This window comes from Muntiacus reevesi, chromosome 5 (assembly GCF_963930625.1).
Source record: "Muntiacus reevesi chromosome 5, mMunRee1.1, whole genome shotgun sequence".
In the NCBI taxonomy this organism is placed as follows: domain Eukaryota; kingdom Metazoa; phylum Chordata; class Mammalia; order Artiodactyla; family Cervidae; genus Muntiacus; species Muntiacus reevesi.
This window is the reverse complement of record NC_089253.1, coordinates 108,813,604-108,826,838: the sequence shown is the minus strand read 5'-3', so window position 1 is coordinate 108,826,838 and position 13,235 is coordinate 108,813,604. Positions and strand designations below refer to the sequence as shown.

General features: G+C 49.2%; 1 protein-coding gene and 1 long non-coding RNA gene across 3 annotated transcripts in view; one reads left to right on the top strand and one right to left on the bottom strand.

The window, feature by feature from the left end:
- Nucleotides 1-884, bottom strand: part of LOC136169885 (uncharacterized) — a 42,196-nt gene extending 41,312 nt beyond the window's left edge. The window contains exons 1-2 of the long non-coding RNA XR_010663456.1: nt 791-884; nt 246-468 (exon numbers count right to left, since the gene is read on the bottom strand). This is a non-coding gene — a long non-coding RNA (uncharacterized lncRNA). The remainder of the gene's footprint in view (nt 1-245; nt 469-790) is intronic.
- A 188-nt stretch (nt 885-1,072) lies between these two features.
- On the top strand, nt 1,073-11,827 carry GLUL (glutamate-ammonia ligase). Of its 2 annotated transcripts, XM_065936166.1 has the most exons (8): nt 1,087-1,231; nt 2,281-2,397; nt 3,888-4,066; nt 5,387-5,548; nt 8,455-8,601; nt 9,004-9,131; nt 9,330-9,529; nt 10,065-11,827. In XM_065936166.1, exons 3-8 carry the CDS (start codon nt 3,901-3,903, stop codon nt 10,381-10,383), a joined length of 1,122 nt encoding a protein of 373 aa, XP_065792238.1. In that variant the 5' UTR covers nt 1,087-1,231; nt 2,281-2,397; nt 3,888-3,900; the 3' UTR covers nt 10,384-11,827. The 2 variants fall into 2 exon arrangements, with proteins under 2 accessions (XP_065792237.1, XP_065792238.1); XM_065936165.1 differs by lacking the exon at nt 2,281-2,397 and having other exon boundaries at nt 1,073-1,231.
- The last annotated feature ends 1,408 nt before the right edge of the window (nt 11,828-13,235 follow it).

Here is a 13,235-nt window from a genome sequence, read left to right as displayed (position 1 = left end):
ATCTTATCACTGGTAGCAATGAAGACATTATATTCATGTGTGTTGTATACATATATATAAAACTGTGTATCTGTTGACAAACATCCCTTTCAAGACTTTGTTCACACACACATTTTCTCAACTATCCTAATAAGGCTCTGAGGAGAGAAGAGGAAGGGGGTACTGATTCTCGTTTTTCAGATTTCAAGGATGTGCAATAAATTATATGAAAAGCAACACAGACAGAACTTAAATTTTTGACGTACCCTAGGTTTCAAAGGGGGAGATGCCAAGACCTCAATCCCCGGTCAGGTGCCCCTGGGAAACGGTTCGCACAGAGGATTTCAAATATGTTGCGCGGCTCTAAAGGTCCTCTCTTGAACCGCTCTATTTGATTTGCAGATGAGGGAACTTGGGTCCAGAGAGGCTGCAGAGTTGCCTCAGGTGTGGCAGCCGACTCTGTCTCCGCCCGCCGGGATCCTCTCTACGCTAGGAGACAAAACAGCTCGTTCACTACAAACGGGAGATGGGAGACTTCAGGTCACATCCCCAAACCCGCCGAGGGGGCCGGCCTACCTCCGGCAGCCCCCTGTCCGCGCCTCCCCCTCCGAGGCCGGCCCGGGCACCGGGGAGCCCGGGGCTACTGCGGCCCCCACACCCCGAACTCCCTCACAAGCAGGACCTGAGGGGCGGGCAAGGGAGCTGGGGGTTCTCTAACAACGAAAGGCAAAAGCTGGTGCCTGAGGGTTGGAATTTCCTCTGGGCCGTGCCGTGGGACCTGGGAAAAGAACCCTCCCTCAGAATATCTGACCTGGGGGCGCCGGGGCGGGGAGAGGGGGCGGGGGCGCGCGGCGGCCGGCCCGGCGGGGTCCTTCCCGGCAGGCCCCGGGCCCTCCGCCCGCAGCCGGCCCGCCCTGCCTCGCGCCCCTCCCCCACCGCCCTTTCCCTTCCTTTCTTTCCCGGGTCCGCTCGCCCCCACCCGGTGGCGCCCGCTCGGCGGCTCGCCCAATGGCCGCGGTGCCGGGACGATGCATCAGCTGATCTGCCCGGGCTCCGGGCCTCTGGGAGCCAATCAGGGCGCCGGGGGCGGCCCCGGCCGCCGATAAAGCTTGCGGGGCGGCGGGCCGCCCTGCAGAGCCGAGAATGGGAGAAGAGCAGGCTGTGTGAGCAGCCCCTCGCCGTCCTCCTCGCCTCTCTTCTCCTCACCTCGCTCTCGCCGCCTGCTCGCCCTGCCGCTTTGCTCGGCGCCCAGGTAAGCGCCTGGCCGGCCCGGGGCGGAGGGCGGGGATGGGGGGGTGCTCGGAAGTGTGCCGCGCCGGCCCCGCCGCCTCCCGAGCCGCCGCGCCCTGACCGGTCGTCTCGGCCCCTTCCCACCTACTGGCCCTGCTCTGCGCCCCGGCCTGGAAGGAGGTCGGAGGTTGGGTGCCCTCCCCTCCCGCTTGCTTTCGCCGCCCGCGGCTCCCGGCGGGTCTGGGTCGGCGATGGTGGGGCGCCAGGCTTCGCGGAGGGCGGGGAGTTGTTTTGATCTTCCTTCAGCTGCTGGCGGCCCGAAGCGCCGCCCCTGGAGGTCGCTGGGCAGGACGAGCCGAGGAGCCGCTCGCTGCCCGGGCCCGGCGCCCCCTGCTCGGCCGTGTGGCGTGCGTGGTGGATGGAGCGGTCCCCCTGCGGGAGCCTCGCCCTCTTTCTCCGCGGCGGCGGGCGCCGGGGCGCGGTTAGCCTCCTGCGCCGAAGCACGGCGCCGGGAGAGTCGGTGGTGCGGCCCGCTCCCACCGCGGGGTCTACCCCTGTGACTGAACAATGGGGAGCCCGGGAGCGCGGCGTGGCCGGCGGGCGCGGCGGGTGGAGAGGCCTGGCTGGCCGGAGAGGGGCAGCAGCGGCGCGCTGCCCTCCGGCGGACTGCCCCCCCTCCCCGCCCCGGCCTTGGAGGGGTATGGCCCCCTCGGCGACGCCCTGAGATCCAGACGGGGGCCCAAGGGGTGGGGCGCCGACTTTCGGGACGTTTCGGTGGAAAAGGGCTGCTCTCAAAGTGGATTTTCCCAACTACCCTGGGGGCGGGAAGCGGGGATGCTCCCCCGGCCGCAAATCCGGGAGGAAGAACGCGAACGAAGATGAAGACGACCTGGAATCTCGGTCCTCGGGGTCCCCCTCCAACTGCTTCGGCTTCGTCGCCTACTCGGTGAACGCCGGAGAGAAACCGCGAGTCAAAATCAAGACGACTCAGGAGCCATCCTATTCCTGCTCCACCCGGTGCGATTCCGACCGCACTCCGACTCCCTCTCCCTCTCCGTCTCCCTCGCCCAGAAAGCTCCGGTGCGTGGACCAGCGAGAACCGGAGACCCACGAGAGGCGCGAACGCCACTCCAAAAGGAGAAGGGCCAAGGAGGGCATCATCGATACCTTTGATTTTACGTGGCTGGGGTGAGTGAGGAGCAGGGATCCAGGACCCTGCTCCCACCGCAGCTGCAAGAAACCGCTAAGAACCACAGAATCCCAGCCCTCCCATCCCCCCCACCACGTAAAATCTCGGCATCTCGGCACTAGTCGATAGAGCAGGCTGCTGTTGGCATCCAACCTGTCACGGAACCGAGCTGGCATCACCGAAAAGAGCAGGCCCCGAGGCTTAAGGGAGAAAGTGTGACTTGGAATTGGAGGTGGTAACCGGTGGGAGAGGAAAGCCAGAGACGGGGGTTATAGCTGGGAGCTGAAAGGGTCTGGGATTTCTCCTACTGGCGTTTAAAGGCAGGATGGGCGATGGGCATGAGGAGTGGGATTTGACTGACCAAGTCTAGAGGGAGTCGGCAAAGGTTGTCTGCTAACACAACTTGACAGACAGCTTCTCTTCCTGGAGGGGAAGGGTGAGGCTGTTTGTTGCAAGGAGAAGCAGTTGTTTTCAGCTGGGCAAACATGGACGGTTGCCCATAGAAACTTTGCCACTGTGCTTCAGACAGTTGCCCAAGTCATTGGAGGAGAACAATATGTTCCCTCTGCAGCCACCCTGGGCGATCAATGGGGGAGGGAGGAGGGAGAAGGTTTCCTCTTTGTGTTGGGGTTTGGTTTTGTGGCTTCAGTGTTTCTTCTTTTGAGAGGTTTTGCGGTGGTGGCTCGCAGATTTTAACATGCCTCAGCTTTTGAAACCCCAGATCTTTTTGATTTAGAAGTCGGAATTTCTTAATTAAAGTTCTCTGGTGGAATCTGGTCACTCTCAAACTTAAGTCTACTCTCTGAAATGAGAACTTTGCCTCAAACTAATGGAAGTCTTGCCAGTGTGTGTCTTAAAATCCAGGTTGGATCAAATGTCCCAAAGTACACATTAGTCATTGTTAGGAAGCCACCAGCTCTTAAATCTTCTAGCTAGCCCCCCCCGGGTTGCATCCTTCCAGCTAAATGGGAGTGGGGTGGGTTGTTTATTTGGAAGGGTGGAGGAATCTTCAAAAGAACTGTTTATTGAGGCATCCTCTGGGGTGTAAGGAAAAGGGAAAACTTAACCAAGAGATCATAGCAGCCAAGCCTTTCTGTGGCCGGAGTTTACTTGGAGACAGATGTCTGTTCTGCAGATTGCTTCTGAGCTTTCGTATTGTTTTGGGTTCACCGCCCCCCCCCCCCCCCCCCAGTATCTTAGTATGAAAAATGAAACAATTCCGCTATCTCTAACAAACTGCAAAAATAGAACTTAGTGCTCAGAAGTTTAGATTCTGGCTTGAGGAAGCTAATAAGGAGACTTTTGTTCAGCATAAAACTTTAATCTCCCTGAAAGCAAGTTAAATAAACGTCCTGTACTTTTGAGTGTGTGACTTCCAAAGGGAGGAGCCACCACTCCCACTTGATTTAATTGTCCTTATTGCATCATTCCTGCAGAGGATCTGTTTGGAGTTGGTGTTCTTATTTTATTTTTTTCTCTCTCTCTTCAGAACACCTTCCACCATGGCCACCTCGGCGAGCTCCCACTTGAACAAAGGCATCAAGCAGGTGTACATGGCCCTACCTCAGGGCGAGAAAGTCCAAGCTATGTACATCTGGATCGACGGTACTGGAGAAGGACTGCGCTGCAAGACCCGAACCTTGGATTCTGAACCCAAGTGTGTAGAAGGTGAGAGGCTGGGTGGAACTGGGGGTACGTGTTGGATGGGAGTAGTGTGGGGGTGGGTGGCAGCCTGAGACAAGCCACTAGGTCTGGCCTCTTTATTCTGATGTAAACCTTTTCTAAGGCAGGACTTTACAGACTTTATTCGGTCAACATTAAGCTCCTACACTGCCTCCAAGTATTAACAGTGGACCCCTTCATTTAAATTGAGTCTTGCATATCAAAAGAAAAAAGATGAAGTCTGAGGGGAGTGGGATTGGGAACTTTGTTGACTTGGGCATCCCATCTCAGTCTGACCTAAGGTACCCTCAGGAACCCAGTTTGAAAACCACAGCTCTAACCTGACTATTCAATTGGCTATACAAACACTTTTGAATGTCACTTAGGTTCTAGATGTAAAGCAAACACCCTAAAAGTGGTCTCTAAGTAGAGCTAGCCATCATTTGTTTTTAGTTGATGCACTTTTAGAATTCTTAAGCTGGCTGATTGCTTATCCTACAGAAGGTATTATATGAATTGGGACGACTTTGTCTTTTTTATTCTTTGGTCTAGAACAAACCATAGCTGTCCTCCTTCTGGAAAGGGACTGAGGTCTATCATCTTTTACCTGATTTAGGAATAGCTTACTTTTCTGATAATGCTCACATTTGAGTAAATGAATGAAATGGATGTAATGCAAAACATACACTATGTACCTGCTATGTGGCAAGTATTGCGCAGGCCCTTGAAGTATGAGATGAGCGTCTGGTCTCTGCCTTCAGAGAACTCATAGTCAACTGGAGAGAGATGAAGGAACTCGCCTTTGAAACATAGTGTGGATAAGTTACGTGGGAGCACCCTTGAATAAGTCATCCTGCTAGTGTCTGTTTATCTGTTAAAATAAGGACACCGCATGAACTGGGACTGTCCATTACACAGTGTGGGGTGGGGATGGGGAGTGAAAGAAATAAGCAACACAGATGGCCTATCAGAGAGTCTTTTTCTCCTGTATGTCAATACTTTAAATGATGACTGACTGACTAGAAATGTCCACTTTGTCTCCTGGGTGTCCAGTAGACTTATTTACAGAGGAAACATTATTCTTAGGTTGTTTCTGTGATTGGTACTTCTTTTAAGAAAGTGATGCAATGGTCTTACTTGGAACTCAGAAAGGACTGTAGGGCAACCTGCAAACATCAGGATTTGCCTGTTATTAGCAGCAGTCATGCATCACTGGCTTTCTGGGCAAGACAGTGTTACAGATAAAAAGGTAAATGAGATGCTGTACTCCTCCCTGAAAAGTTCTTGTGCTTGTAACTTTAATTTCTCCGTCTCTTTTTATCACAGAGTTGCCCGAGTGGAATTTTGATGGCTCTAGCACTTTTCAGTCTGAAGGGTCCAACAGTGACATGTATCTTGTCCCTGCTGCCATGTTTCGGGACCCTTTCCGCAAGGACCCCAACAAGCTGGTGTTCTGTGAAGTCTTCAAGTACAACCGAAAGCCTGCAGGTGTGTATAGAATAGACTTAATCCTAATCCGTGAGTTGTAAAGTTGGGGGGAGAGGATATTCCAAAATCGGTATTGGGAAGACAAGCTTATCCCAGAATTAACTGTTAGAAATTAGAAACTTCTAACTAACTCTTAGAAGTCTGAAGGATTGGACAGGCATCTTCCCATCCTGAACTCCTTGTTGAGAGAGGTTGTGTGGTCCATCCTCCCATTGTTTGTTGGCTGCAGAAAACCACACTGGATTCTACTAAATCTGTTTGCTGGAGGAGTGCCCCACATCACTCACAGTCCTCCTGCCTGTAGATTTTAAGAACTTGGATTCTAAAATTAGAATGCTGGATTTGAGTTCTAGATCTGCCACCTACTTGGTATGAACTTGGGCGAGTTATTTTGTCCCTGTACTTTTCACTTCCCCCATTTTAATATGGGGGAGAATAGACGGAGGGTGCTATGTGTATACTCACAGCTGATTCTGGGTTCGATTCCCTGGTTTAGGAAGATCCCCTGGAGAAGGAAATGGCAACCCACTCCAGTATTCTTGCCTGGAGAATCCCCATGGACAGAGGAGCCTGGCAGGCTATAGTGGTGTTGCAAAGAGTTAGACATGACTGGCGATTAAGCACAGCACATGGCTGATTCACATTGTACAGCAGAAACCAACACAACATTGTGAAGCAATTATCCACCAAATAAAAAATAAATTTTAAAAAATGGAGCAACTAATAAAATCCAGCTCATAAAATCGTTTATAGAGGACTGAGTTATGTGCAAATAATTGAGAAGAACTGTATGTCAAATACTGGTTACCTTTTTGTTCCAGAGAGCTTGTCTTCTTTCTCTGTCTACTGACTAAACCAAGAGCATCTTGGTTCACTGATAACATATGCTTGCTGTGAGGTTTGCTGTAATTGTACCTTTGGTTTTTTCCTGGCAGACCTGTTTGTCCCAGTTTTCTATCATTCACTTTTTTAAACTCCATTGGAGTCTCACTTCCATGAAGTCTTGCCATACTTGGCCAGTGAGACTTTTTGGCAAGTCACTTAGTGACTCTGAGCCTTACTTGTCTTTGTTTTGAAGTGAAAAGTGAAAGTGAAAATCGCTCAATTGTGTCCAACTCTTTGCAACCCAGTGTACTATGCAGTCCAAGGAATTCTTTAGGCCAGAATACTGGATTGGGTAGCCTTTCCCTTCTCCAGGAGATCTTCCCAACCCAGGGATGGAACCCAGGTCTCCCGCGTTTGCAGGTGGATTCTTTACTATTTGAGCCACAAGGGAAGCCCCCCCAAAAGTGTTTTAGGAGGCATTAAATTATGGTGAGAGACCTGAGTTCTGAAGTCAAGACAGGCAGGGTTTCCTGATTCTGCTGCCTACTGTGGGCAGGTTCACTGCTATCTCTGAGCCTCATTTTCTCACTTGTAAAATGGGATACTTATAATACCCATCTCAGGTTGTTAGGAAGATGCAGCTGTGGGTTTTCTTTGATATAACATTATTGTTTAGTCGCTAAGTCATGTCTGACTTTGCGACCCTGTGGACTGCAGCACACCAGGCTTCCCTGTCCTTCACTGTCTCCTGGAGTTTGGTCAAACTCATGTCCAATGAGTCGTCGGTGATGCCATCCAGCCATTTCATCCTCTGTCATCCCCTTCTCCTGCCCTCAATCTTTTCCAGCATCAAGGTCTTTTCCAGTGAGTGAACTCCTTACATCAGGTGGCCAAAGTATTGGAGCTTCAGCTTCGGCGTCAGTCCTTCCAATGACATTCAGGGTTGATTTCCTTTAGGATTGACTAGCTTGGTCTTGCAGTTCGAGGGACTTTCAAGAGTTCTCCAGCACCACAATTTGAAAGCATTGATTCTTCGGCGTTCAGACTTCTTAATGGTCCAACTCCCACATCTGTACATGACTACTGGAAAAACCATAGCTTTGACCAGACAGACTTTTGTCAGAAAAGTGGTATCTCTGCTTTCTAATACACTGTCTAGGTTTGTCATAGCTTTCCTTCCAAGGAGCAAACATCTTTTAGTTTCATGGCTGCAGTCACCATCCACAGTGATTTTTTGGAGCCCAAGAAAATAAAGTCTGTCACTGTTTCTACTTTTTCCCCTTCTATTTGCCATGAAGTGATGGGACCAAATGCCATGATCTGAATTTTTTTAATGTTGAGTTTTAAGCCTACTTTTCCCACTCTCCTCTTTCACCCTCATCAAGAAGCTCTTTAGTTCCTCTTTGCTTTCTGCCATTAGAGTGATATCATTTGCATATCATAGAGGTCTGAAAATGGTTTCTGGGACATAGTGAAACAGCCAGTAATAATCTATAAAGATCTCTTCTGGCATAGAAATTTTTCCTGGTTGAGCTTGTCGCCTTTTTTTTTTTTTTTTGGTTGGTTGGGTTTTTTTGGCATGAGCCAGTACTATAGAACTTAGCACTTTGTGTCTTCTCACTGGGAATGTAAGGCTGTTGATAGACTAGACAAATGATTCTCTCAATAAAAACTATAGATTTGACTGTAAATGCTTGAGAAACCAGGAATAGGTCTGACAGCTAGAAGCAGTTCTGTGAATAGAGGGTTCAAGTGCCTGACATTTGGTACTTGGGAGGGGGCCAGCTTGCAGATAAGGTGAACCCTTGCTGTGTCCTCTGGGTCCTCTCCCATGTGACTTTGTTGTGACCCAGTTTAGTTATAAATAAAGCCTTTTGAGAGTCTCCCTACAGATACATAATCGTAGCTTCTCTTATCATCCCCTCTCACACTGACCAGGACACAGAAAGGTTGACCCTGGGTCAGTTCAGTAAATAATATCTCAGGTACCTGGAATCTGAGGACCACTTCCCATCAACACGGGGATTCGGTGCATTTGTCCATATCTCTCTAATAGCGTGTTCACTCTTTCTTTCTCCTAGAGACCAATTTAAGGCACACCTGTAAACGGATAATGGACATGGTGAGCAACCAGCGCCCCTGGTTTGGAATGGAGCAGGAATATACCCTCATGGGCACTGATGGGCACCCCTTTGGTTGGCCTTCCAACGGCTTTCCTGGGCCCCAAGGTAAGTCTCCTTGGTGAGAGGTGAATCTCGCTTCTCCCCAAGTGCTTAGTTGCCAAGGGAAGTCTCTGGAGATGGGAGTGAATCCTTGTAGACCAAAAAGCTAGGGGGATATCCCCAAGACTGGCTGAAATAATACTGTAGAGAGTTAGCCCTTGTGTTACCTAAATCCAAATAATGGATGTTGAGATATTAACATTACAGGGAAAGCGTGGACTCTACTTGGGGTCAACCCAGAGGAGTCCACTGCACACCACTTATCTGCCTGTCGGTAAAGGCAGGGATGGTGATTCCAAGAGAAGGTGTGAGAACTTTCTGACTTCTGACATTGGGCCATGCATCTCACTTAGATAGGAGTTTTCTTGACATCCTGCCTCCTGATCTTCCATCTTGATGCCTCTCCAGGTCCCTACTACTGTGGTGTGGGAGCGGACAAGGCCTACGGCAGGGATATCGTGGAGGCTCACTACCGGGCCTGCTTGTACGCCGGCATCAAGATCGGGGGCACGAACGCTGAGGTCATGCCTGCACAGGTAAAGGTCTCTAGCCCATCACCTGCCCCACCTAGAGGCATGTGGGGGCTTTTGCTAGGAAGGGCTGTTGTGGTGCCCACTTAACCCAAAGCCCTCAAGGTGGCTTGGAGTAGAGGTGAGCAGGGAACAAGTGTCAGCTTCTGGCTTGGGGTGAGCAGCTGGTTTTGCTTTAAAGACCCATCTTCTCGTTCTCTGTAGTGGGAATTCCAGATAGGACCCTGTGAAGGAATTGACATGGGCGATCATCTCTGGGTGGCCCGTTTCATCTTGCATCGCGTGTGTGAAGACTTCGGAGTGATCGCCACCTTTGATCCTAAGCCCATTCCTGGGAACTGGAATGGTGCCGGCTGCCACACCAACTTTAGCACCAAGGCCATGCGAGAGGAGAATGGTCTGAAGTGAGTGCCGCCTCCTGCTGGGGCCATTTCACTCTCTCTGCAAGAATACCTGCCAGGGGTTTGATGTACTGGGGATGAGTACATCAAGCTGCCATCCCAGCTGGGGCCTTTAGCTTCAGAAACTGTCTTCTGATCCTATCATTTTGTTCCTATTTGGAAAGTACCCCCAGAATACTCTTCAAGAGTAGGGTTCAAGGATGGTGATGGGGAAAGTTGACACAGATGAATGCGTTTGAAAATCTTTAGTAAGAACTAAACTAGTAACAATACAAGCTTCTGAATGAGCTTAATGCCTGTGGGTGGGAGAGAGTTTCATTGGGACATCTACTGCCTGCCCAGCACTAAGAGACATAGGTTACAAGGCAGGGTGCTGCCTTTGTGGAGAATTTCTTTTCCTGGGGCCATGTTTTGGTGAATTGGAGCCTAGAAAACAGTCTTTGGTAGACGAGGCACTCCATTCTTGGATCCACACCTGCTCCTTGAAGGGCAGGTTTCCGATGGCAGGTTGGACCCTCATCTTGTTTGTTTCTTCCAGGTACATTGAGGAGGCCATTGAGAAACTAAGCAAGCGGCACCAGTACCACATCCGAGCCTACGATCCCAAGGGGGGCCTGGACAATGCCCGGCGCCTAACTGGATTCCACGAAACCTCCAACATCAACGACTTCTCTGCTGGCGTGGCCAACCGTGGTGCTAGCATCCGCATCCCCCGGACTGTTGGCCAGGAGAAGAAGGGCTACTTCGAAGATCGTCGCCCATCTGCCAACTGTGACCCCTTCGCCGTGACGGAAGCCCTCATCCGCACATGTCTTCTGAACGAAACCGGCGACGAGCCCTTCCAGTACAAGAACTAAGTGGACTAGACTTGCAGCCCTCAAAACCCCTCTTAATTCTACATCTTACTCCCATTCTCACCCCTCTCAATGTCATAATAGCTATAACTCAAAGGGTGGAATATCAAGGTTCTTTTTTGTTTTTTTTTTTTTAATTCCTCACACCCAGTTAATATTTCTTGCTTTCTTTGGTCAGGATTGAAGGGGTCAGGTTCTTAATCACTGCACAACCACCTACCTACCCCTGCCCTTTTCTTTTTCCTATCACTGAAGCTTCCTAGTGCATTAGTTGGGAGGGGGGGCGGGGAAACATAACCACTGCTTCCATTTAATCAGGTGTGTTTGTCCAATAGGCATAGCTCTCTGGACAGAGAGCCCAGTCATACTGAAGAGATGGGGAGGACTTTTTTCTGAGTGGTTACTGAGTGGGGGACAGGGGTGCTGGATTCTGTGGTTAGGTTAGGATTTCCCTTCTTGGTGGGAAGTTCTATTACTTACAAGGTTGTAACCAACTTTCTATCAAAAGTGAGAATTAGGGGGGAAGGAAGGGTGGGAAGTCAGGTAGGAAAACACCCTAGATCTGGTGTGGTGCTTCCCTTGCCTGGGGCTCAACGCCCTGACTGGCTCCACATAAATAGATGGATAGCCCTACCTTAAAAGAAAAAGTTCTCATTGTGTGGTCCTCCATTTATAACACAAAGCAGAGTAGTATTTTTCTATTTAAATGTAAAAACAAAAAAATTATATATATGGGTGTGCAGATAAATGTGTGTTTTCTCTTTAGGGAGAAAAAGCCATTCTGGTTACGGGGAACCCAAATTTGAGACAAGTAGTCTGGTTAGAAATAAGGATCTCCTTTTGAGTGGGCATGGGGATGGGGGAGGCTATGCTGGAAAAGTTGGCTGTTTGGGGCTGTTATTCCCTCGCTACCACTTCAGGGTTTCTCTCTGTCCTGCTCGTACTTCTGGGGAGGCTGATGTTGGTTGGTTAACAGGTGGAAGCCCATGATAGCAGTAGCCATCACCTGAGCCCCAGGTTTAAAAGACACACATGTACTTGTACACACAGGGGTTTGGAAATATGAGTTGGCTGGTCAACTTGAGCATGTTACTGACAAGGGGGTATTGGGGTTATTTTCCGGTGGGACTAGCATGTCACTAAAGCAGGCCTTTTGATAATATTAAAAAAAGATTTTTTTTTTAAAGCAAAACAGAATTTTAGATTTTAATCCTATTTGTAGGGTTTCTAAGTCTTTGTTTTACAGAATTGCTTGTTTGCCTCAGCTGTCTCCTCCCCGTCTCTGCTCTGGAGGAGATGGGACAAGTCTGGAGTCCAAACAGTTGTAATTTTGTATCTTGGTGTCTGTTCTCTGAGTGTGAAATTATTCCCTTCCTTTGTTAAGATTCCTGAGGAGTTACTATTTTTTTTTCTTTTATAATAAAAACAAACCCCACTTTTGTCCTTACATTTCCCTTACTGTTTCTGGCTGTTTTGTGTTGGTTGCAGAAAGTGGGCTGTGGTTTTTTTCTTACCATGACAATTTCTAATTGCCATGTATAGTACGTTCAGAGTTAGATAACTCTTCATTGTAAACAAACTGTATTAACTTCCCAGAGCAGCTCTTATAAATGTTAGGTTGATTTATAAGATCTCTTCTGACTTTTGTGATTCTTTTAAGTCCCTATGTGCCACTTCATTTCCCTTTTACTACCAAAAAAGGAGTTGTTTTTTTTTAAGAGGCAAAGTAAGTTCAGGTATACTTGTTTTTGGAATTAAAGAATCTTTCCTAAGGCTTATTGCCAACCAGCCGCATCCTATGCTTTGAGAATCTGCGGTGTCTGGGTTAAGACCTATCCCGGCCCTGAAGTTTAAAAGTTTGCAGCAGTGTACAAACCCCAACTCTTCCCTCCCTGTGCTCCAGAGCTTGCCTTTGGCCTATCACACTATCACGTTTTGAACACTGGCTTGATTTTATTGCAGCCTAGTCTGTTTGCAACTGGTCTCACTGTCCCTACTCCATTTCACCTTCTGCCCAGCTGCCAGTGGTTCATCTAAATAGCAAATATTGACCACGTTGCTACGCTGGTTAAAGCCATCCGAGGCTGACCTAGCTCTGAGGGCAAGCCAGCCCCAGATACGCCTTGATATCGCTTTTCCTTGCACTAGTGGGCTGTTCACGATGCCCCTAGAGGCTGTGGAGACACCTGTATGCCTCTGCTCTTTGTCCCTGGAAATTCTTCAACTTCCTACTTGAGTTTATTTCCATATCAAGCTGGGTAGGAGCTCCATCCTCTGTGGCACACACACCTCCAGCAAAAACAGTCATCCAACAGGTTCACTTTGTCAGGTTTTAGGTGGTAGGCAATAGTAACTACCTTTTAAAAAGATGGTGTCCTCTATCAGTTTGGAGGTAGTTGCAGCCTGTTAACAGCAGATTTAGACGAGTTTTCTTTGGGCAAGTGTGTATCACTCTAGTCTTAGGTAATCCTCGACCTTTTTATCTTGTTTTGGAAGGTTCGCTCAGTTGTGTCAGACTCTGCAACCCCATGGACTATACAGTCTGTGGAATTCTCCAAGCCAGAATACTGGAGTAGATAGCCTTTCCCTTCTCCAGGGGATCTTCCCAACCCAGGGATCGAACCCAGGTCTCCTGCATTGCAGGTGGATTTTTTACCAGTTGAGCCACAAAGGAAGCCTAAGAATACTGGAGTGGGTAGCCTATCCCTTCAGTGGATCTTCCCAATCCAGGAATAGAACTGCGGTCTCCTGCATTGCAGGTGGATTCTTAACCAACTGAGCTATGAAGGAAGCCTTTGGAAGGTTAGGCCCTGACATAATTTTCAAAGTAGGATAATCTTTACCTATTTGTTTGC

What these genes read in the sequence shown, in the direction of transcription:
- GLUL (XM_065936165.1), top strand. Translation starts at nt 3,901, where the DNA reads ATGGCCACCTCGGCGAGCTCCCACTTGAACAAAGGCATCAAGCAGGTG. An exon ending in TGAACCCAAGTGTGTAGAAG is followed by an intron (nt 4,067 to 5,386) that starts GTGAGAGGCTGG and finishes TTTTTATCACAG; the next exon opens with AGTTGCCCGAGTGGAATTTT. An exon ending in CGGCTTTCCTGGGCCCCAAG is followed by an intron (nt 8,602 to 9,003) that starts GTAAGTCTCCTT and finishes ATGCCTCTCCAG; the next exon opens with GTCCCTACTACTGTGGTGTG.